This window comes from Primulina tabacum, chromosome 15 (genome assembly GCF_025594145.1).
Source record: "Primulina tabacum isolate GXHZ01 chromosome 15, ASM2559414v2, whole genome shotgun sequence".
In the NCBI taxonomy this organism is placed as follows: Eukaryota; Viridiplantae; Streptophyta; class Magnoliopsida; order Lamiales; family Gesneriaceae; genus Primulina; species Primulina tabacum.
The window spans coordinates 8,507,895-8,531,524 of NC_134564.1; the positions used below are offsets into that span (position 1 = coordinate 8,507,895).

Sequence of the window (23,630 nt, forward strand, 5' to 3'; positions counted from 1 at the left end):
GTGCAAAGAAAATATTTTTAAGTTTTTGAGGTATGCTAAATGTCTTATGACCAAATTATGTATGGGATTGGAAAGTGGTAAAGCATGACCAGGGACCAATCCACCCCGTTAAATCATGAACGGGTTTAGATCAGGATTGGAAAGCGTTAAAGCATGAACGGGGACCAATCCACCCGTTAAAGCATGAACGGGGATCTCATGTATGTGGTAGTGGATTTTTCCCTGTAAGCCCAGTACTGTGGTTTAGTCTGATCATGTGATTTATGTTATGGGTCACTTGCTTTGAAACATGCCTCTACGCAAAATGACGAAGTTTAAGTATGTTCAAATATGTACAAGTATGCAAGCATGTTTAAGAAAAGTTTCACGTTATGGCACGTCTATGTTAAGTATGTAAGTTCAAGTTCTTGTATGTACATTCTATTTTAAAGTTGCATGTGGTTTTATTACGTATTACCCGTTACTTCCAGTTTATATGTGTTGAGTCTTTAGACTCACTAGACTTGATCGATGCAGGTGAGGATGATTTCGAGGAGACTAGGGGTGGGGAACAAGGAGCTGGCTTGGACTGAGCGGGAGGCTAAACCCGAGAACCGCCATGTTTTAAGTTTTATAAATGTTTAAAATATTTTTATTTACGTTACTGGTTACGAGATTATAAGCAAATATTTTGGCGAACTTTACTTTGAGACCTTTTGTTACAATGGTTGTGGGATGAACGGTTTACTTTATCAAAATTTTGAAGGTTTACTTCTTATTTAAGAAAATTTTTAATTTTTCCACAAATTTTAAGTAGTAAAAAGTACGGTATGTTACAGTTGGTATCAGTGCGGTGTTCTTGTAAAAGGTTATGCCTACTGCTAGTCGCAAGAAGCTCACGTAGTCACACCTCAAGTCTGTAAGTTTTAAAGTTTTGAATTATGTTATGTATTAAGCAATAAGTCATGATTTCAGCATGTACATGTTTTAAGTTCGATTTACGTGCATCTTATACAATTGTTATCATGTTCATGCATATGGGGTTTACGTGTTGGGTAAATTGTTGGAACACTATGCCTCATAGACGCATAATTAACCGGGAAGCAAGAGATGAGGACAGAGAGGCCCGAGAGGAGGGGAGAGACGCTCCACCTCCTCCACTGCCGGATATGCAAGCTCAGATGCTTACAGGTATGACGCAGTTCTTTGCGCAGTTTTCAGGGAACCAGGCTACAGCAAATACAGAAGCGAGGCCCAGACCAGAAGCAGTATACGAAAGGTTCAGGTGGATGAGTCCAAAGGAGTTTTCGGGGACCATTGACCCGATGATAGCCGAAGGATGGATTAAATCCATCGAGCTGATTTTTGCCTTTATGGAGTTGCAAGATGCAGATAGGGTCAGGTATGCCACATTTCTACTGACCGAGGACGCCAGACTGTGGTGGGAGAGCGTGTCCGTGGCAGCGAACTTGCAGACCCTTTCTTGGGATGGCTTTAAGGAGGTCTTTTACTCCAAGTACTTCACTGAAGAAGTGCGCTTTCGCTTGACCAAGGAATTCATGACATTGCGTCAGGGGGATACAAGCGTTGCGGAATTTGTCAAGATGTTTGAGAGGGGGTGTCACTTTGTGCCCCTGATAGCTAATGATGCTCAGGGAAAGTTGAGGCACTTCATGGATGGGTTGCGACCGATCTTGTGCCGTGATGCTCAAGTTGCTGGTCCTATGACTTATGCAATTGCCGTGTCTAGACTTTGGCGGCAGAGCAGAATCAGAGGGATATTGAGGCTGACAGGCAGGGCAAGAGGCCCTATCAGGCTCCACAGCAGCAGCAGCGACCTCAATTTAAGAGGCCGTTCCAGGGGCAGCCAGGAAAGAAGCCTTATCAGGGACCGCCAAAGGACAAGGGTCCTATGCCACAGCAGAAGGCGCCACAGAGGCCGGGAGAGCACCCGGTGTGCCCGAAGTGCAACCGCCAGCACCCGGGACAATGTTTGTATGGGTCAGACAAATGTTTCAAATGCGAAGCAAGTGACCACATGCTAAAGGAGTGCCCTCAGTGGAGGCAACTGACCCAGGGCAGGGTGTTCGCCATGCATGCTCAGGAGGTGAACCCAAACACGACATTGTTGACTGGTAACGCATTTAATTCAGCAGTATAAAATTTTTCCATGCATGCACGTTTAATGTGTTATGGGATTGTTAGTGTTCTGGCTAGTATTTTGGTGCCCTTCATTGCTTGAAGTTAATATCAGAACTTTTGGGATATAAGTTGTGTTGTGCTAACGTCTCTCAGGAAACATATTCATAAAGAGACTAGCCACGAAGGCCCTGATAGACTCAGGATCCATCCACTCCTTTATTTCGGAGACATTCGCTAGTCACTTGGACGTCAAGTCTATTGGACTCGACGTGAGCTACTCAGTGACAGTCCTATCAGGGGAAGAATTGTCAGCTACTAGCGTGGTCAGAGACATCGATCTAGAACTGCAGGGCCACCTAGTGTACGCCGATTTGATTGTGTTTCCGATGCCAGAATTTGATATCATTATGGGAATGGACTGGCTGACGAAGAACAGGGTTCTTATCGACTTCCAGAAAAGGTCAGTGTTAGTAAGACCTTTGGGTATGAAGCAGTTTCTCTTTGAACCAACCAGATGGAGAAGTTTCCCTCGCATGATCTCTTGCTGGCAGGAACGGAGACTTATTCCAAGGGATGTCAGGCTTTGTTGACTAGTATTGTTTCCGCACCTAACATACCCACTCCGTCATTATCAGATGTGCCAGTAGTCAGAGACTTCCCAGACGTCTTTTCTGACGACGTCACAGGTCTTCCACCAGAGAGAGAGGTGGAGTTTGCAATCGATCTTATGCCAGGCACTGTGCCAATCTCTAAGGCACCGTACCGATTAGCTCCAGCTGAGATGTTGGAACTCAAGCTACAGATTCAGGAACTTCTTGACAAGGAATTTATCCGCCCTAGTTTGTCACTGTGGGGCGCAACAGTGCTCTTTGTGAAAAAGAAAGATGGGAGCATGAGGCTGTGCATCGATTACCGAGAATTGAACAAGGTAACAATCAAGAATAAATACCCATTACCAAGAATCAAGGACTTGTTCGATCAGTTGCAGGGAGCTTCAGTGTTCTCTAAGATACATTTTCGATCGGGGTACCATCAGCTAAAGGTGAAAGACGCAGATGTTCACAAGATAGCCTTTAGAACCAGGTATGGGCATTACGAGTTCTTGGTAATGCCGTTTGGACTGACGAATGCTCCAGCAATTTTCATGGACCTCATGAACCGAGTATTCCAGCCTTACCTTGATCAATTCGTCATAGTATTCATTGACGATATTTTAATCTACTCGAAGAGCCATGAGGAGCACAGCCAGCATTTGAGGATAGTTTTGCAGACCCTGCAGAGTCGCAAGTTATTTGCGAAGTTCAGTAAGTGTGAATTCTGGTTGGAGAAGGTAGCGTTTTTGGGTCACATAGTGTCTAGCAGTGGAATTGAGGTAGACCCAGCTAAAGTGGCAGCTGTTAAGGAATGGGTTGAGCCAAAGAATGCATCAGAGATCCGCAGCTTTCTGGGCTTAGCAGGTTACCACCGTAAGTTTATTCAGGGGTTTTTGTCGATAGCAGTGCCGCTCACTTCACTGACAAAGAAGAATGCTACGTTCGTGTGGAGTGGCGAGTGCCAGAAGAGCTTCGATACTTTGAAGCAAGCTCTTATTTCAGCGCCAGTGTTAGCCATGCCATCCGGGCAAGGAGATTTTGTGTTATACACCGATGCATCTAAGCTCGGGTTAGGCGCAGTGTTGATGCAGCATGGTCAGGTGACAGCTTATGGCAATTGAAGGTGCATGAGAAGAACTACCCGACTCACGATCTTGAGTTAGTTGTCGTTGTCTTTGCATTGAAGATATGGAGACACTTCTTGTACCGCGAGAAATGCCAGATATTTACTGACCACAAGAGTCTCAAGTATATCTACACGCAGAAAGAGCTGTATATGAGACAGAGACGATGGTTGGAATTGGTAAAAGACTACGATTGTGAAATTAGCTACCATCCAGGGAAATCTAATGTTGTGGCAGATGCCTTGAGCCGTAAAGTTGCAGTCGTAGCACAGTTGTCAGTACAGAGATCTCTTCAGTAAGAGATTTAGAGATTTGAGTTAGAGGTTTATCCTAAGGGTAGGGCTCCTATGCTGTCTAATCTGACAGTCCAGTCTTCCTTACTAGACCGTATCCATGCAGGTGACGTCTTCAAATGAGCAGTTACAGAAATGGAGACTGAAAGACGAAGACAAGGGCAGTGTACTCTACACAGTGTCTGATGGTATTGTGAGATACATAGGTAGAATGTGGGTGCCTAGTGTTGATTCGATCAGAGAGGATATTCTAACAGAGGCACATGCATCTCCGTATTCCATTCATCCAGGAGGTACCAAGATGTATAAAGACTTGCAGATCTTGTATTGGTGGCTAGGTATGAAGAGAGACATCCGTCGATTGGTGTCTAAATGTCTCACTTGTCAGCAGGTGAAGGCAGAGCATCAGAGGCCAGCAGGGATGCTTAAGCCACTCCCTATTCTCGAGTAGAAATGAGAGAATATCACCATGAATTTCGTTGTTGGTTTGCCGAGGTCAGTCAGAGGATCCAATGCTATTTGGGTTATAGTGGATCGACTTACCAAGTCAGCGCACTTTTTGCCCGTGAAGACGACTTTCTCCATGACGCAGTATGCGGAGCTCTATATCAGGGAGATAGTCCGATTGCACGGAATCCCAGTTTCGATTGTGTCCGACAGGGACCCGAGATTTACATCGTCCTTTTGGAAGAGTTTGCATACAGCCATGGGGACGAAGTTGCTATTCAGTACAGCTTTTCACCCGCAGATAGATGGCTAGTCTGAGCGAGTGATTCAAATTTTGGAGGATTTATTGCGAGCCTGTATGATCGATTTCCACGGGACTTGGGAATTGAAGTTACCTCTAGTGGAGTTTACCTACAACAACAGTTTCTAATCATCTATAGGTATGGCTCCCTACGAGGCATTGTATAGAAGGAAGTGCAGGTCGCCGATTCACTGGGATGAAGTCGGTGAAATAGCAAAACTTGGTCCAAAGATTCTTCAGCAGACTGCAGATGTGGTGGTAAAGATCCAAGACAAGATGAAGACCGCACAGAGTCGTCAAAAGAGCTAGGCCGATAAGAGGAGAAGGGATCTAGAGTTTGCCGTGGGAGACCACGTTTTCGTGAAGATAGCACCCATGAAGGGTGTTATGAGATTTGGGAAGAGAGGCAAGCTTAGTCTGAGATTCATTGGACCGTTCGAGATTCTTGACAGAGTTGGGACACTAGCTTATCGTGTTGCCCTCCCGTCGAATCTGGCTGGGGTACACAATGTATTCCACGTCTCAATGCTGAGGAAGTACCTAGTTAATCATTCGAATGTTCTGAGCTATGAGCCGTTGCAGCTTGCTCCAGATCTGTCATATGAGGAAAGACCTGTCCAAATCCTAGACAGACAGGAGCGGAGACTTCGGAACAAGGTGACCAAGTTGGTCAAAATCCGGTGGTTGAATCAATCAGTAGAGGAAGCCACTTGGGAGACCGAGACAGACATGAGGATTCGCTACCCGGAGTTGTTTGGTAAGATTTAATTTCAAGGATGAAATTTATATAAGTGGGGGAGGAACTGTAGAGCCCAATTTCAGTACACGTAAAACCCATGCATTTATTTATTTGTTAAATCATTTATTTTAACATAAAAATGAGTTTTAGCCAGGCATGATTTATTTAAATGCATTATTTTAAATTAATGATATTTATGTGACGCATGTTAAATGTTTTTTGAGTCTCATATTTCAGACGATTATTCGAGGCGAGATCGATGAGAACACCGGTGACGAATTTTGGCAAAATTTTAATGTGGTATTTTATTTTAAGTTAAAGATGGGGCATTTTAAATAATTTATTTAGCTTTAGTAAATTTTAAAAGTCTAATTTATTAATTAGGTGTTTTTAAGATTTTACAACCTTTAAAGACTTAGTGCTTGTGCCCTTTATTTCAGTTAGGGGACTTTTATTTAAGGATTAGTAGGGATAGTATTTTATTTAATTTGTTAATTGAGTTAACTTTTAATTAGCACCTTAATGGTAGAATTAAGCCAATTTTTATTCCCTAATTACTAGCATAACACACGCGCACACACACGTTACAATTGTATCACACATACACACACACAATAGACTTGCACACACACACTTCCCCTTATTCATTTCACTTCTAAATTTTTAAAAAAGCCTAGGGTTCATAACAAGAGAGCAACCACCCCTCCCCTTCAGTTTCCAGCAATGTTTTTTTGAATTTTCTTCAAAGAAAGTCGAGCCACCATCGTCTCGAATCAATCCTCGCGCCATCTCCGCTTCGGTATCGCCGGTTCGGTAAACTTTAACATCATAAGGCACGTATATTCTATTTTTCCTGCGTCGATCATGTCATAGTATGCGTTGTGTTGTTTTTATGCGTAAAAATACATGTGTGATGTGTAAAGTTTGAGCGAAAATTGTTTAGATCGCATTTTGAACGTTTCTAGATCTGAAAATCTCATTTTTTGCTGTTCTTTTAAAAACTGCGATTTTTTGGTCGCGATTTTGAGAAAACTTTCAACATAAAAATCATAGAACTTTTTGATACCTTCGATTTGATATAAAATTCGAAGTATTTGGATAAAAATTAATGGAGTTATGGTGATTTTCGTGGGACTGCTCAAACAACAGTTTCTGAAAATTATGCTATTGATGTGTTCTTGAAGTTTATATGTTGCAGGCTTCGTTGGGAATCGTCGGACGATCGCTGCTGTGTTTAGGTATATGGAGTATGAGTTTGGGATAAATTTTGATGCTTCGTTTCGTGTTGATAGTCGTTGGTTGCCTTAGAAATCGTAGGAATCAATTGGTGTCAAAATTTGAGTTTACGGATTTGTTGCTTGTTTGGTGTGCGTCGTCATTTGGGACATTTTTTTTTGGATTCGAGTCAGTGTCATAGCATCCTAAGATGAGTCTTGATGGATTGGTTCAGGATTCGTATGATTTAGTTAGGAGTATTAAGCTACGAGTCGCGGAGTCCAGAAAACTCGGCGCCCGAGCGGTAGTTTCTTACCAGCTCGAGCGTCCATGTTTCTGTCCGAGGGAAATCTCCAGAAGACCTAGCGCTCGAGCGGTAAAGTTTTACTGCCCGAGCGCGGCCCCATCTGTAAAAACGTTTGGTCTTTCTTCTTTTCAAGTTCAATAGTGAGTTCATGTCTTTTATTTTTTTTGGGAAATGTTCACACATCATTTTAGAGATTGTTCGGGGTTCGATGTCATGGGTTAGTACGATGATTTAATGAGGTCAAGTCCTGAGTGATCTAGAATGTCATAAGCTATTTTTGTATTTCGGTGGGGAGCACGAGTACCTACGTCTAAGATATGAAAGTTAAGTGTTTGTAATCATGTTAGTATGTGCAGCAGTGGCCCCAAGCTAGATCCAACGAATCCCTCAACGCCAAGTAAGTATGTTTGACGTGCAAAGAAAATATTTTTAAGTTTTTGAGGTATGCTAAATGTCTTGTGACCAAATTATGTATGAGATTGGAAAGCGGTAAAGCATGACCAGGGACCAATCCACCCCGTTAAATCATAAACGGGCTTAGATAAGGATTTGAAAGCGTTAAAGCATGAACGGGAACCAATCCACCCGTTAAAGCATAATGGGGATCTCATGTATGTGGCAGTGGATTTTTCCCTGTCAGCCCAGTACTGTGGTTTTGTCTGATCAGGCGATTTATGTTATGGGTCACTTGCTTTGAAACATGCCTCTACGCAAAATGACGAAGTTTAAGTATGTTCAAGTATGTACAAGTATGCAAGCATGTTTAAGAAAAGTTTCACGTTATGGCACGTCTATGTTAAGTATGTAAGTTCAAGTTCTTGTATGTACGTTCTATTTTAAAGTTGCATGTGGTTTTATTACGTATTACTCGTTACTTCCCTTTTATACGTGTTGAGTCTTTAGACTCACTAGACTTGATCGATGCAGGTGAGGATGATTTCGAGGAGACTAGGGGTGGGGACCAAGGAGATGGCTTGGACTTAGCGGGAGGCTAAACCCGAGGACCGCCATGTTTTAAGTTTTATAAATATTTAAAATATTTTGATTTACGTTATTGGTTACGAGATTATAAGCAAATATTTTGGCGAACTTTACTTTGAGACCTTTTGTTACAATGGTTGTGGGATGAACTGTTTACTTTATCAAAATTTTGAAGGTTTACTTCTTATTTAAGAAAATTTTTAATTTTTTCGCAAATTTTAAGTAGTAAAAAGTACGGTATGTTACAGTTTGAATAGTTGCAGGTGAGGATGATATTGAAGGAGGCACTGGTGCTTTAGTGGATCTAACCCGGCAATATACTCACGAGGGACAAATAATTATTTTCCGTATTAGCTTAGTATTTAAAGTTTAAGAAAATTTTGAGTATTATTTTATGGAAATTTTATGTTTGATTTTGAAGCTCAAGTTGTTGGATTATTTAAGTCGATTTACGTTTTAGGATTGACGATTTACGGATTTTATGTATTTTATATTTTAAATTTTAAAGTATTTAGGTGGTGATGGTTTCGAATTTCAAGAGAATGTTATAAAAACAATTCCCTAATATTTATTTAAATTTTAAAGTTAAAATAAGGGACGTTTCAGTATGCCCTAGACTAAATTCCATATAACTGAACATATAAATCAATAAGGCATTTAGCAACTTAAACAATTCACATAATCGCATAAACAACACATAAATATATTTTAAAACATATTTAAGTGTTATCGTTGTATGTTATCGAACTCTAACATACCTATACCAACTAACGACGATCAATGAACAACTTTAAAGCTCCTTGACCTAAAACACATAACAATAATCCGAATAATACAATCTTTCACCGGAAAAAATCAACAAGAAGTTTGAGACGCGATTAAATACCCAAAAACAGAAATCATGAAATTACCTTCTGTTACAGTTCTAGATTCAGCACTTAAGAGCATAAAATTCATATCTAACTCAATATTGACTAAAATCAATATCCACCAAATGGAAATGAAATAAAACGCAATTATCTAAGTTTCCTAGAAGAAACCGTTTTCAGAATCTCAGTAGATCAATACCAAAATTAACAAGAACACCCTGCTACTCATGAAATTCGCGGACAAAATTCTAAAAATGAACAGTTTCAGTAAAACATGCATAATTTATTCAATTTTTAATGGAATTTAATGATTAATGTATAATTCCAAATATAACACATATATCTACAATTTCTATTTTAACCAAAGATCTAGAATCCAACTGTAAAAAGGTCATAACCAAATTACAATAGTCATTCTACACAGCTTAAACACAGAGTTCGATTGTGACACCATTTTGGTAGAAAAATCATATCAAATCCGTTTCTAATTGGAATTCCATTTTTTCAACGGCTATAAAAATTTAACAAACAGATCTACAAGTTCTATTTGAACCGCAAGTCGAGATTCTTAATGCACAATACACATAAACCTGCAAATTAGAAGAAAAAGCTCACCGAATTGGATAAAAAGATGTGCAAAAACGAGCTGAAAAAAAGCATCTTTGATCTAGCTGAATACTTGTTCAAAATTACTGATTTATTGTTTGAATCGAAGCTTAAGATGCTAGGAACACAACCATGCAAGAATATTTGGGTTTCAACATCGGACGGAGAGGTTATGACGATTCTACGTCAGCTGCTACAGTGGTGACGGGAATTGTGTTTGGAAATATCTTCTTCCTTTTTCTTTCTTCTTCCTTCTCTCTATATTTAAGGTAATTTTTGGTGTATGTATATGTATACAATGTAGTATTCATGAAATTTTTATCTTAGTTTTGCATTTATTTTCCTCTCGTATATTATTTAAATTCCGGATGTATTTTATATTGCTGATATTCTAAAATACATATTTTTAACACACTTTCAAAAAATTATTTGGCATAAATAATTATTTTAATTCACAACTCAATAATTATTCTAATTACGTAAAATTACCGAATAATATATTTTAGGGCATTACATATGACAATTTCCTCCGAACCCAACGGATAATCCGATACCTGACCCGAATGGAGGAGGGTATGGATGAGATTTTTTAACCACTTAAATAAATGAATAATCAAGTATGATGATTTTCCTGTATGAAGATGGGGTGTGTGTGTATGTGATTTTTCGGCTATGATATTAATTCTATTATGCTTTTGTTGTATGATATTAGTAATATATAATGAGTAAAATTAATGGTATCGAGTTAATGCTATATTTGTTGGATAATAATGTTAGAATAAATTATTTATAGTATTCTGTTATTTTTTCTCTAATGTATAGTTTGCTAATTTTATAAAAAAATTTCATATTATTCTTAACAATTTAGTAAATATCCATACACTACAATAAAAACGCCAAAAATCGTTGTCGTAGCCTTTTTAAAACTGTTGTTAAAGCCACTGTTGTTAAATGATTCGCTCAAAGACAACAGTTTTTAACTGTTGTCGTAGCTACAATTGGCGACGGTTCAAAACCGTCGCAAATATCATATATAAACCGTCGCTAAACGTAGCGACAGTTTATTAATAACCGTCGCTATATGTAGCGACGACATTCATGTGCAAAACAGTCGCTACTTAGCGACAGTTTATACATGAATTCCGTCGCTAATATTTTAGGTAAAATAAAAAAAATTATTAATTTAATAAATCTGTGTTGTGTCGTGAAGTGATAAAATCGTGTAAGAGATAAAAATTTAAGTGTCGTGAAGTGATAAAATCGTGTAAGAGATAAAAATTTTAATTGTTTTGAAGTGGTAAAATCGTGTAAGAGATAAAAAATTTAAGTGTTGTGAAGTTGTAAAATCGTGTAAGTCATAAAAATTTTAAGTGTTGTGAAGTGAAGTGGAAGAAAATGGAGCGAATTTGCAGGTATTTATAGAGAGTGGTGGAAGAAAATGGAGGGAATTTTAGGCGGAAATGAATTTTTGAAATTAGCGACCGGTTTTGCTACAACGGTCGCTAATATTAGCGACGGTTATATCTAAATCGTCGCTAATTTCAAATTAGCGACTGTTTTACTTGTTTCTGTTGCTAACGTTAAGCGACGGTTATAGCTAAACAGTCGCGAATCTTAAATTAGCTACGGTTTTACTTGATTCTGTTGCTAACTTTAGCGACGGTTGTAATGAACCGTCGCTAATTTGAAATTAGCGACGATTTATAGCGATGGTTGTAGGAAACCATCGCTAAATACCGTTGTGTTTTATTCTAAACTCACGCTAATCGACAACCGTTGTCATAAACGTTCAAAGACAATGGTTTTACAGAACCGTTGTCTTTGACCCCCAAAAGACAACGGTTTTATAAAAACCGTTGTCTTTTGTTTAAAAAATGATCTACGACAACGGTTTTAAAAAATCGTATGTGTGTTTTGATTCTGAAATTTCTTGTAGTGATAATTTACTCGAAATAATACAAATTTTAGAAAATTTAATTATAGATGGTAATATGATAAATAGATAGGGTATGAATATACAATAATCTGACGGGTATGAAAATGTTGATGAAATTGAATACCCGATAGAGATCAAGATGATGATGATATAATAAATGAGAACATAAGATTTGAAATCCTACCCAAACTCGACTAATTGCCATCATGCAAGTTTTGGCATGAAAAGTTATATATTCAATGTTGGGATTGTTGATGCGAGATGATCAGGTGCTGATTTGTGGTGCACTTGCAACTCCTATCTAATTTCCAGGATCCGTTTCAGGTGAGGAGCTGTTGGCTATCAGAAGTGGTTTGGATTTTTGTCCACATCTTGGGCTGAGTAATGTCTGTATTTTCTCGGACTCATTGGATGTTTTTCGAATGGTTCTTTCTCCTTTCGATGAGCTTGATCCGCTCGGTGTCTTGGCGTTGGAAATCTGGTACATGTTATGGCTGGATAATTTCATATAGATCAAACATATGCGACTTACTGCGAATAGAGCGACACATTTATTAGCACATAAAGCCTTGTTTTTATAATTTGGTTATATGGCTTCATGGCGATGCTCTTTTGCGGATTCTAAATATTGTATCTCGGGATAATCCAATTTAATTTCTGATAGTTTAATTTCCAAAAAAAATTTATCAACACCGGATGGAATTTTTAGACTATAAAAAATATTAATTTCAAATAATATTATGAGGAATAAAACAAAGTATTCTTTGCAATTACAAACCAATTTCCATCGGATTTATTTAAATCTATTCGATTTTATATTATCACCATTTATATATATATATATATATATATATATAACTGAATGGTAGTTGCGAGTTCTTACGTGATATACATACATACATATATATATGTGTGTGTGTAAAATTAATATCAATTACACTAGCATAAAAATGCTATCGTAAACGCCCAATCGTACATGCACATTGAAGATTTAGAAATAAAATTTAAATCTAAAAAGAGATTTGATTAATAAGAATTCTAACAAAAGTAAATTGTTAAGATTCATCATATAAATAATTTTGGAAAAAACTTATGTGAGACAATCTCACGGGTCGTATTTTGTGAGACGAGTCTTTTATTGGGTCATCCATGAAAAAATATTATTTTTTATGCTAAGAATATTACTTTTTATTGTGAATATCGGAAAGATTGACGCGTATCAATGATAAAGATTTGTGAGACTGTCTTACAAGAGACCTACTCAATTAGAATATAAACAATAAAAAAAATATTATAAAAACAATTATTAAAGCTCAAAATTTCTTCTCTCTTTTGTCACCATACTTGGTGTAGTAGTAAACCTAAAAGAGATACATGTGTTCGAACCTATGTGATATATAGCGAACAAATAAAAATTATGGAAATTTTTATTTTAATCAAATTTTAAATTCTGCAATTTCTTGATACATGTTTTTCGTATTTTACATGTCCAATACGATATCAGTAGTTGTCTGATATAATATTAGTAGTAAATTTTAAAAAAAAAAAATTTTAAAAAATATTTAGTATATATAACATTAGATGTGACATAAATTTAGCAAAAAAAAAAAAATTCATGGTTTCATTGAATATTTATATGCGACGGTATTAGAGATTCTGACTCAGAATCCCTTTTGACGTTTAATTTTCACCTTTTGACTCTTGTTGTCCAATCAATAATGGACCACGTTCATTATTCAGCATACACCAATTAATATCTACTTTCTTTTTCAATATTTAATTAAATAAACAATTAAAGTCATAACTCATGTATTGTTTATTAATGTAGTCTCAGTTTGACCACATTACTTTACATTATAAAATTTTTTAATCTAGAGGATTATGAAAAATATTTGAGTAGGTCTCTTATGAGACAGTCTCACGAATATTTATCTGTGAGACGGGTCAACCCACCGATATTCACACTAAAAAGTAATACTCTTAGCATAAAAAATAATACTTTTTTATGATGAACCAAACAAGATATACGTCTCACAAAATACGACACATGAGACCGTCTCACACAAATTTTTGTCATTCTTAATTTAAGAAAAATCATCAAATAGAAAGTGAAGCTTGACCCAATTTTTTTTTTTTTTTTTTTCAAATGTCGTTTTTGATTGCTAAATTTTTGTGATTTTCGTCTTTTTTTTAATTAAATGTAAATAAGACAACAATTTTGACATTTTTCAGTTAAAATATAACATAATCATAAATAAAATGGTAAGATAGGGCGCAGCCATGCTTGACTGCTTTAACACCAGCTTTGGAAAAGTTTTTTAATTTTTGATAAAGAAAAGCTATTATATAAAATTTAATCAAATCAAAAATTTTAACATGAAATCATAACAAAAACTTGCTATTTCATCTACTTAGTCATCGTTTGTCTCGAGTACTTCTCAGTACTAATATAAATAGTCCTATGACCACTTGTTCTGTACAAGTATTATTTATCTCGATCAACACATTATTAATCATTTATCTCACATAAATCAAATTCGTAATTATTTATCTCACATCAATCAAATCAATAATATAAAAATACGATATTACCCTTAATAAATAATATTATTAATATTCTATTAATATTTTCAACAAAGACAAAATAGTAATATCATATTATCTCAAATTTAATCAAACAAATCAATCAAATCAAACTTTATATTAACTATTATTTTTTATTTATTTTATTATTACCAAGTATTACTTATCCCTGTATTATATATCCCATACCATGAACCAAACGGTACCTTACTGGACTATTTATTGCATAAAATTTTTAAAACCATTACCTATTGCAAAATTAGTGGAATATGCAGTTTTCAAGATGTTGGTAAACAACAAGTATATAAGTCGAGTGGTTAACTGGAACAATTCACGTTTGAACTATTGTAATATTTAAAAATCAGGTTGGTTGAATTTCAAATAATATATTTGAGTTGGTAAATATAATATTTTTATTATTATCAAATTGAAAAAATAAAATTTTCCCGAACAAAACCCGAAGCCTCGCGTTATAAGTAGCTCACATGTACACTGTTATTATCAATTATATATTTTGATGGAATAACGTAGTTTGATCCTATGATATTTAATATTTCCACGATAACGAGTTGTTTATATATTTTGCTTTTAGAAACTTATATATATATATATATATATATTTATGTAGGCATGCATGCATTAGCAACCACAATTATCTATTTTATTAATTAAAATTAAAATTTTTATATGAATGATTTTTTGTACATTGATGAAATTTTTTTATAATTACAAAAATATTCTTCAGCCCATTGTTCGCTTCGCTTCAACGTTTCCCTTTTTTGTTCCATTTTAACCTGTGCATGAGGCACATTATTAACTGTGTCAATTCGGATGTCATGAGTGGGTTGGTCAAGTTGCAATAATATTATTAAAAAATTGTTCAATTCGAACCCGATCCCCAAAAAATATCAATCCGAACCTGTATCAACTCGATCAAGTGATTTTGAATTTTTTTTGAAAAATTCAATAAAATTCAATTTTTTTAAATTTAAATACATAATAACAAAATATACCTATATATATGATTTAAATTTGTAAGTCTAATTATAGAGAAATAAAATATATTTACTAAATCAAATAATAAAAAAAATTTCAAAATAAATATTAAATTATTAAAATATATGATGTAAGTATATAATAAATATTTTTTCAGGCATATAATATATAAAAATGTAGGCAATATTTATTGATTGTAATTTTTTTAAAAAATATATTAAAATTTTCGGATTAACTCGAACCCAACCTAACCTGATCATTTTTTTGGGTCAACTATGGGGCAATCTAACCTAATTTTTTCGAATTGAATCGTATCAAATTGATTGGTGGTGCCAGTTTTACACCGCCAGCATCTTTCAGTTGTCCAAGGGCCTTGACCGGTGCGCCATTGCGTATTCGAGTCTCCTGTCTCAACTCAACTCCACTAATTAAAGCCTTCGTTGACTGTACAGAGGAAGAAGATACCTCCCCATTCTCCCAACGCACGTAGTATCCACATGGCGATTTCGTCTCCGGCGAGTGTTTTCGGTGTAAGCATCTGGTGATTCCCTCAAAATGGTATTTGAATCTGGGTTTGTTTGCATCTCAACCTCGAGTTCTTGTTATCAATCGGAAATTTTGGTGGGATATGGTTAAAGCTAGGGTTAGCAACTCTTGAGTTTTTTTAGTTGAGCTGTTACTTTCGGTTTTGTGTTTGACAATGTTTCTTGAATCTTGGAATATCTGGTGATTAGCTTCCGTTTAGAACCAGCTGGATTTTTATTTGTCTTTATTTGGAGACGGTATAGGACTTGAAGATTTTCTGGTGGGTTTAACTAGTCGACTTTGGATTTTTTATTTGACATTTCTTTGGTTTGATTTGTTAAATGTTGATGAATTATAGTGTAATTATGCGACTCTGGAGTAGTTTGTGTGTAGTATAGGAAAAGATTTGGTTTTTTTAGTTGCTTTTGTTTAGTGGTGTTTGCTGGTTGTATAGAGTATACAGTATGAAGAAGTTGAGGTCAAGTGAAGATGTAAATTCATTTGGAGAGAAGAGTGCCATGAAAGACTGGGGAAAGAGGGATGAGGATTCAGCTTTATACCGCACGTCTTCCTCGCATAGGAACACTTACTACAAATCTTCTGACAGTGGGAGGAAAGTTGTATCTAGGTATGAGCGTCCAGATGATGATAGAGAGAGCTCTAGACTGGTCAGAAAACGATCGGACTACGATTCGGAAAGTTATGATCGAAGGAAGAGTTATGAGCGGCATAGAGATGGGAATGAGAGAGGTATCACGAGCTCTTCACCACGGGCTGGTTATGGAATGGATCGGATGTATCGGTCCGAGAGCTTTTGTGGACCCAGGAGAGAGTTTCCAAAGGGATTTAGGTCCGAGAGGGATCGGTCGAGGAGAGAGGGCAGTGTTTCATCATGGAGGAGGTTTGAAGGCGGGAAAGATGGTGATGATGAGATTAGGAATGATGGTGCTGAGATAGGTCGAGGAAGTAGAGTGGAATCTGAGGAGATTGGTAAGGCGAGGTCCCCTCAGGGACCCAGGAATGCAAAATCCCCAGCTTGGTCTAAAGACTCCGGCAGTGAGCAATCGAAGGGTGTAGAAGTCAAGAAATCTGAAGACATGCCAGTGGAAAGTAGTGGTCGGAGCAGTGAAAGAGAAGAAGGGGAACTGGATCCTGATCCACAAGCCCTCGTCTCTTTGACCAATAGAGAGATTAAAGATAGAGATGCTGCGACATTGAACTCCTCACTAAAGGATTTAAGTGATTGCGTTGACACTGAAACCTGGCAGGGCAAAGCAAGTGCTTTGTATGAAGAAAAAATAGACGCGAGTTTAGTGGATGGCTGTGAGAAGCTAGCCGAAAGTGGTCTATCTAACACTGTTGAGAATGTTGTGAACAAGAATAAAGAAGTACCAGATTCTCAGGATACCCTTAGAGCACCCCCAAAGACTACCAGAAGCGTAGATGAAAATGAAACAATTGGAGAAAATGAGCATGATAGCAACAAAATGGAGAATAGAAGACAGGACCATTTTGAGGAGGATGTGAAGTCATCACCTTTTCTAGAACAAAAGGAAGGGAAGGGTGGTGATCTTGAATTGCAGGCAGTTGATCCTGGTATGAATGGCAAGGTGGGATTTGTCGAAAGAACTGAAAAACCTTTGACTGAGGATACAACCAAAAGTTTGAAAGATAAGGGCAAATGTCTTGCCACATTGCCCTCTAACTCTGTTGGCGTTACAGAAACTGATTTGGAGATTGAAAATGAACCGATGGACCTTGCAAAATGTGGAGATACTGGAACTGAAGGGACAAGTACCAGAGGATTTCAATTTTTCTCCACTGTTCCAATTAAGAAGCAAGAGAGAGTTGAGCAATCAAGTCACAATAAGCCGCAAGATGGTAAGTTGGCTCTTGAGCTTTCCCTTGGCTTGCCAAATGTTTTATTTCCCATTGGTTCTCATACTAGAGTTCCAACTCCTGGTTCTCCTAGTCAAGCAAGAAGCGTTCAATCCTTTCATAGCTCCTTCCGGACAAATTCTGATGGATTTACTGCTTCAATGTCCTTCTCCGGCTCTCAGCAGTTCACTCATAATCCGAGCTGTTCCCTGACTCACAATGCATTTGATTTTGAGCAATCTGTTGGCAGTAAGCCTTTGTTTCAAGGGGTGGATTGGAATGCTTTGTCAGTAGATGAGAATAAGAATAAAGATGTTCCAGCATATCGAGGCACGTCATCCAGAGGAAATAGCTTGCACGGCCAGTCTCAAATATCTCAAGGTAATTCTAGTGGACAAGCTGAGCTACAACAGCTGAAAATAGGGAAATGCTCGAAATTACCACTAGGACTTGATAGACAGTTAAGTTTTAACAAGCACTTATCTGGAGCACAAGCTGGTGGATCGTTTGAAAATGGACCAGAAAATCATAGAGATAGGAGACAATTATTGTCACAGAAAGATGGCGGTGCATCACTAAAAATCAATAATTATAACCCTGATGAAAAAGACCATGGATCAATCGTTGGATCTGACTTTACTGAGTCTGTAATCACTATGATAGTTTCTGAACCTATACATACAATGGCCCAGAAATTCAACGATATGACGGGACAGCACATGGCGCTCTTGATGGAGTTTGTCTTTGACATCTTCTTGAATCAAGCTAAGCAGTGGCAGCTGAGTGCTTTGCAGAAGGCATTGAGGAGAAGGGCAGATTTTACCTTGGATTCGTTAACTAATGCGCATCGTGTTCAGTTGGAGATCTTGGTGGCTTTGAAGACAGGGCTTCGAGAATATCTTCTACAGAAATATGAAATCCCATCTGCTGATTTGGCCGAGATATTTCTACACCGGAGATGTAGAAACATCATTTGCCGAAGCCTTCTGCCCGCCGATGAGTGTGACTGCAAAATATGTGTGAATCAGAATGGTTTCTGCCGGGAGTGCATGTGTCTTGTGTGTTCGAAGTTTGACATGGCATCCAACACGTGCAGTTGGGTTGGTTGTGATGTATGTCTACATTGGTGCCATGCGGATTGTGGATTACGAGAATCGCATATCAGGAACGGACGTAGTGCAACAGGTGCTCATGGCACCATGGAAATGCAATTTCATTGTCTTGCCTGTGAGCATCCTTCCGAAATGTTTGGTTTTGTGAAGGAAGTTTTCATTAACTTTGTGAAAGAATGGACAGCTGAGAACCTCTTGAAGGAACTTGAATATGTGAGAAGAATATTCTGTGCCAGTGAGGATGCAAGAGGGAAAAAGCTGCGTGAAATTGCCAACCAGATGTCATCTAAATTAGTTGATGGAGCTGCACTTCAGGATGTGCAAAACCAAATTTTGACCTTTTTCTCTGGTAAGATTAGTTTTTGCGTTATTTTGTCTTGCTGTCATCTTGTTTTGAGTACAATCTGGTGCATGATCAACTTCTTTTACACATATTATGTTTGTGTTTGAGCAGCTAATTTTAACGTATACTATAAAATCGGTGTCACGAGCAATCAAGACTAAATCTATATTTTCTTCCTCTTTTCATTTTTAGTTTGGTTTTTGTGTTGAAATCATTGTTAATTCAAGTTCTGAGACCCAAATGTTTTAAGAACACGAGCAATATAATCATTGGTAAATTTGTGGTGGGTTTCAAGACCACGATACATGAAGGGCCGAAAATAGCATGCTCACCTTGGCTGTCTTCATTATCCTTTGTTTTCAACCCTCTCTTATATTTTTCTGGATGTGCGGAAACTGCTATGCAGAGGGAAAGAAAAGTCAAGATTTCATTTTTGTAATTGATGCCACTCTTACCCTACTTTTATCATCTTGTTTATCCTTTTGCTTATAAATTATTTCATTGAATTACTTACTTGAAACTCGAAAGTTTTTTCTTATCAATGGTTGAAATATGAGGAACGTGAAGTCATGGAAACCAAGTTTCTGAATCATATTCATATAGTTTGAATTTCTTTTCTTTGATTAGTTATGGAGTCTAGTTTTGAGATTTTACATTATCAGCCTGGAAGATATACTTGATGGTGAGAGCTTCTCATGTTCTATCATATAATACTCTCCACTTTGTATGGCCTCGAATATCTTTGGCTTTGTTTGGTTATGTTACCGAGATTTCTGAAGTTTTTTTTTTCGAAAAATGAGTTCGTAGAAAATGTATAAATAATTAAACATGTGTTTGTTTATATTTTTAAAAACACGATAAATTTTTAATATTATATTGGTTAACATTAATAGAAAGTGAAAATGGTTTATAGATAATGAAATGAAATGAATAATAGTGTTTTTTTAAAATTTTAAAGATAAGAGTATTTTCAGAAAACATTGACAACCGAAGCCTTAGTTCTCCTTGGTTCACATATTTGCTAAAATCACTTCCTTTGATTGCAGAAAGCGAAACACTCAACACTACAAGCGTTTCTATCGAAGCTGGAAAGAACTTCTCGCAAAACCAAAATATCAGCAATGGCAGTGCTGGGCTGTGCCAAGGAACTGGGTGGACAAAAACCATCCGCTTGACTAAAAATGCACCTCTCGAAAACTCTATTCATTTACTTCCTGATTTTGACAGAAAAAGAAATGACAAATACTCGATAAGCATGGATTTGCTGAAAAATACTCAAAAAGATCCGGTTTTCGATGAATTGGAGAGTATTGTAAAAGTCAAACAAGCAGAGGCAAATATATTTCAAACACGTGCTGACGATGCTCGAAGGGAAGCTGAAGCACTGAAGCGTATTTCAACCAAAAAAGATGAAATGATCGAAGAAGAGTACAAGAGCAGGATCACGAAACTGCGTCTGTCAGAAGCTGAGGAAATGCAAAAACAAAAGATGGAGGAGCTCCAAGCTCTGGACCGAGTGTATCAAGAATATTTCGACATGAGAATCAGAATGGAATCAGACATCAAAGACCTTCTGTTGAAAATGGAAGCAACAAGAAGGAACCTTCCAACATGATCAACATGCTGCTTTTCATCTTCTTCGAATCCCTCGATATTCTGAAGATTCGTCTGCTATTTATCATTGCATTTTGTATCTCTGTTAGGTGCTCTACTAAGTATATCTTTTCCCTTACTGCTGTGCAGTGCAGTGCTGTGCTAAGTTGCTATCTAAAATCCGTGCACAAGGTAGCGATTTCGATTTTTTTCGATGAATTTTATCAGTGTGGAAAGAATGCGGATGGAGAAATGCTAGGTCTTAGTTTATAACTGTTGTTTGTAATCACCATCCGAAACTAAATTTTATCTCCTTTCTTTCAACAAAAAGAAAAGATTCAATCTTGTTTTTACTTAGATTTCTGCCTTCCATTTCTTCTCAGTACTTTCAAACAGGAGAATTGGTTTACTGATTTTACGCAATTATGTTGTCTAACGTGTTGTGTATGTAACGTAATAAATAAAAATTATATATATGATTTGATTATGTAATTATAAAATTTTAAATTAAATACATAAAAAGTAGTGATATGATTTTTTCTAACCAAGAAATTTATTAGGATGACCAAAGTAAAGTAATCGTTCCTAAAAGTATTTTGTTCAACATAATAGTAAAGATTGTGTGTATAATGTAAGTGTTGTTTCGCGTATTGTAACATTAACATGCATGAGAATAATATAACGCACAAATGCACAAATAAATAACTTTAAAAGTAACACAGAGATAATTATGTACAAGTTAACATATTTTTTCGATGTTTTATAACAAAATAATTACTAGAAAATAAATTGAGTTTACAAAATCAATACTAGTGAAAAACGAAAAAATATGTTCCTTAACAAGTAAATAACCAAAATAAAAAGATACAAATATGTGTAGCCGAAATTCGGATTAACAAAACAATTATTCAATCTATACTTTGTACGAGTATTGTCTTCAAATGTCTTCAACACGTCACGACAACACAGTGATTTATCAATGATTCGTCTTCGCGAGTTCTTCAGGAAATTCCCCCTAGCTTTATCTCTGTTCTCTCGTCTTGCTTTTATTTTTTTTTTTACGGTCCAACAATTATTCTTCTATATATATAGACTTATGTTGATTTTGATAGGATTCCTTGAATAGATTCTTACAAGATAAGGAAAATAGTCTTTTATTAGTAAACAATTTTTTTAAAACATTACATATCAAATCTAAGGTGTGAAACTCAATATTCTAAAAAAGTAAAACTCTAGTTAAAATCTTATAAAAAAGGAAAAAATAATTTCAGGAAATTGTCTCTCGCAATGCAAGTCACGTTTCCTTTCAATTTCCCCTCTTTTTTGCCTTTTCGTACAAAATAAGCACAAGGAAGTCCGCAGATATTGATACAACTCCAAGCAACTTCATTTAACTCCCCTTGAATTTGAAAATATACATCCGTCTGAATTTGATAATGTTAGCTTGAGTGTTGTTAGCCTTGTTGACAACACGGGGGCAAACACTTTCATCAATTAGTACTAAAACATAGCATATCATTTAAAACATCTTAACACCTAATGAATTAACAATAACTTAAGAAACATGAAAATGGATTAAAACTAAACAAACTTAGGACAGTTAAAATAAAATCACTGATCACTATCAGTGTTAGCTACTTCTTCTTCAATGTTATCACTTTCTTTTGTTCCCGATGTCCTACTTCTGAAGTTTGTGCACCACACTCCTATTTCTCCTTTTTTTTTTTTTTGTCTAGAATGGACAGGCAAATCCAAATTTGGCGATATTCTACCACTTGGGCTTCATAATGAGAAATTAACTCTTTGACCCGGACAATTTGTTTGAGGGCAAAATCAATCTGGGCCTGGAGATATGCTGGTGATAAGTTTGAAGTCAGATGATGAGGTTGTGGCCCCAACATCTAGGGCATACGTGACTCAAACCAGGGAAGTTCTATCTTCCGATTACCTCTGAAAATGGCATGTGCAATCTTTAGCATATCACTTATATCAGACAGCTCCTCATCAATGTCTCTTATGAATCATTGGGTCTCAAGGATTCTAAAATTCAGTGAGGGAAAATGAGTTTGGATGATTTGAAACCTCCTTTACCAATTGGATAACTATTTTGAAGACCGAGGTGCCAAAATTAAAGGTATTGTGAGTATCAGTGGAAAACAGAACCAATGCACGTGATCTCGTCACCAATGCCTGTTGAATTGGTTGAAGGAGTCCAATTGCGTATTGCAATTTTGTGAAGAACTGAGTAAAATAACTTCTAGTTCAGGAGAACGACGACTTGGGTGTGCTGGAAAGTGAGTGATCAAGCTTCTGGTTAATACTGATGTAATTTTATGAATGTCAGGTCGAAGCTTTCTTCGACAGAAGTATGGTAGAGGTTGTTAATGATTGCGGGACTGAAACTGTACACTTTATCATGAAGAAAAACTTTTCCAAACTTTCTTGATCTCTCATCACCTACATGGGTGAGAGATTGGTGTAGCAATCAAGAATAGGCATAGGACAGTACACCACTGCAGAAACAATCGAAAATAACTCACAGAGTTTGAGGAAAGCAACCAGATTCTGCCTAACAAAGGCATTTGTATCCACGTTCTTCTTATCAATGAACTCTCAGTAGGCATACACAAACCACTGAGCCAGAGATTTTTTAGTGTAGAACTTAGTTTAGAAGGCTTTGCTCAAATCATACTCTTCGTTGTCCAAGTTGTCTAGAATTTCATCAGCATCTCTTGCAACATCTTCACTGTCAGGATCATTATCAGAACTATCATCAAAATTTTCATCGGTAAAGGTTGAAGATGAACTGTTGTCTAAAAATTCCTATTGCATTTCTACATTAGGTTCATCTTCGAACTCGTCAGCAGTAGATGCAGAAGCAACAATCTTGTCTTTCTTCAATATTATCAGAAATTGTTCAAGAGAGACCTCTTCATCATCAGAAAAAGTGGGTGCCTTAGAAATAGATTGTGGAGCAGCAGTTTTAGAAACTGGATATTAATCACCCAAATAACTGCTTTAATAGTAGGTATGGACTTCTTGCATGCCACAAACTCATAATATACATC

At 36.6% G+C, this 23,630-nt stretch overlaps 1 protein-coding gene across 1 annotated transcript; it reads left to right on the forward strand.

The window, feature by feature from the left end:
- The first annotated feature begins 15,441 nt into the window (after positions 1-15,441).
- On the forward strand, positions 15,442-20,777 carry LOC142527558 (protein OBERON 4-like). Its single transcript, XM_075632397.1, has 2 exons — positions 15,442-18,975; positions 20,016-20,777. The coding sequence occupies exons 1-2, from the start codon at positions 16,101-16,103 to the stop codon at positions 20,582-20,584; spliced, it is 3,444 nt and encodes a 1,147-aa protein (XP_075488512.1). The 5' UTR covers positions 15,442-16,100; the 3' UTR covers positions 20,585-20,777.
- The last annotated feature ends 2,853 nt before the right edge of the window (positions 20,778-23,630 follow it).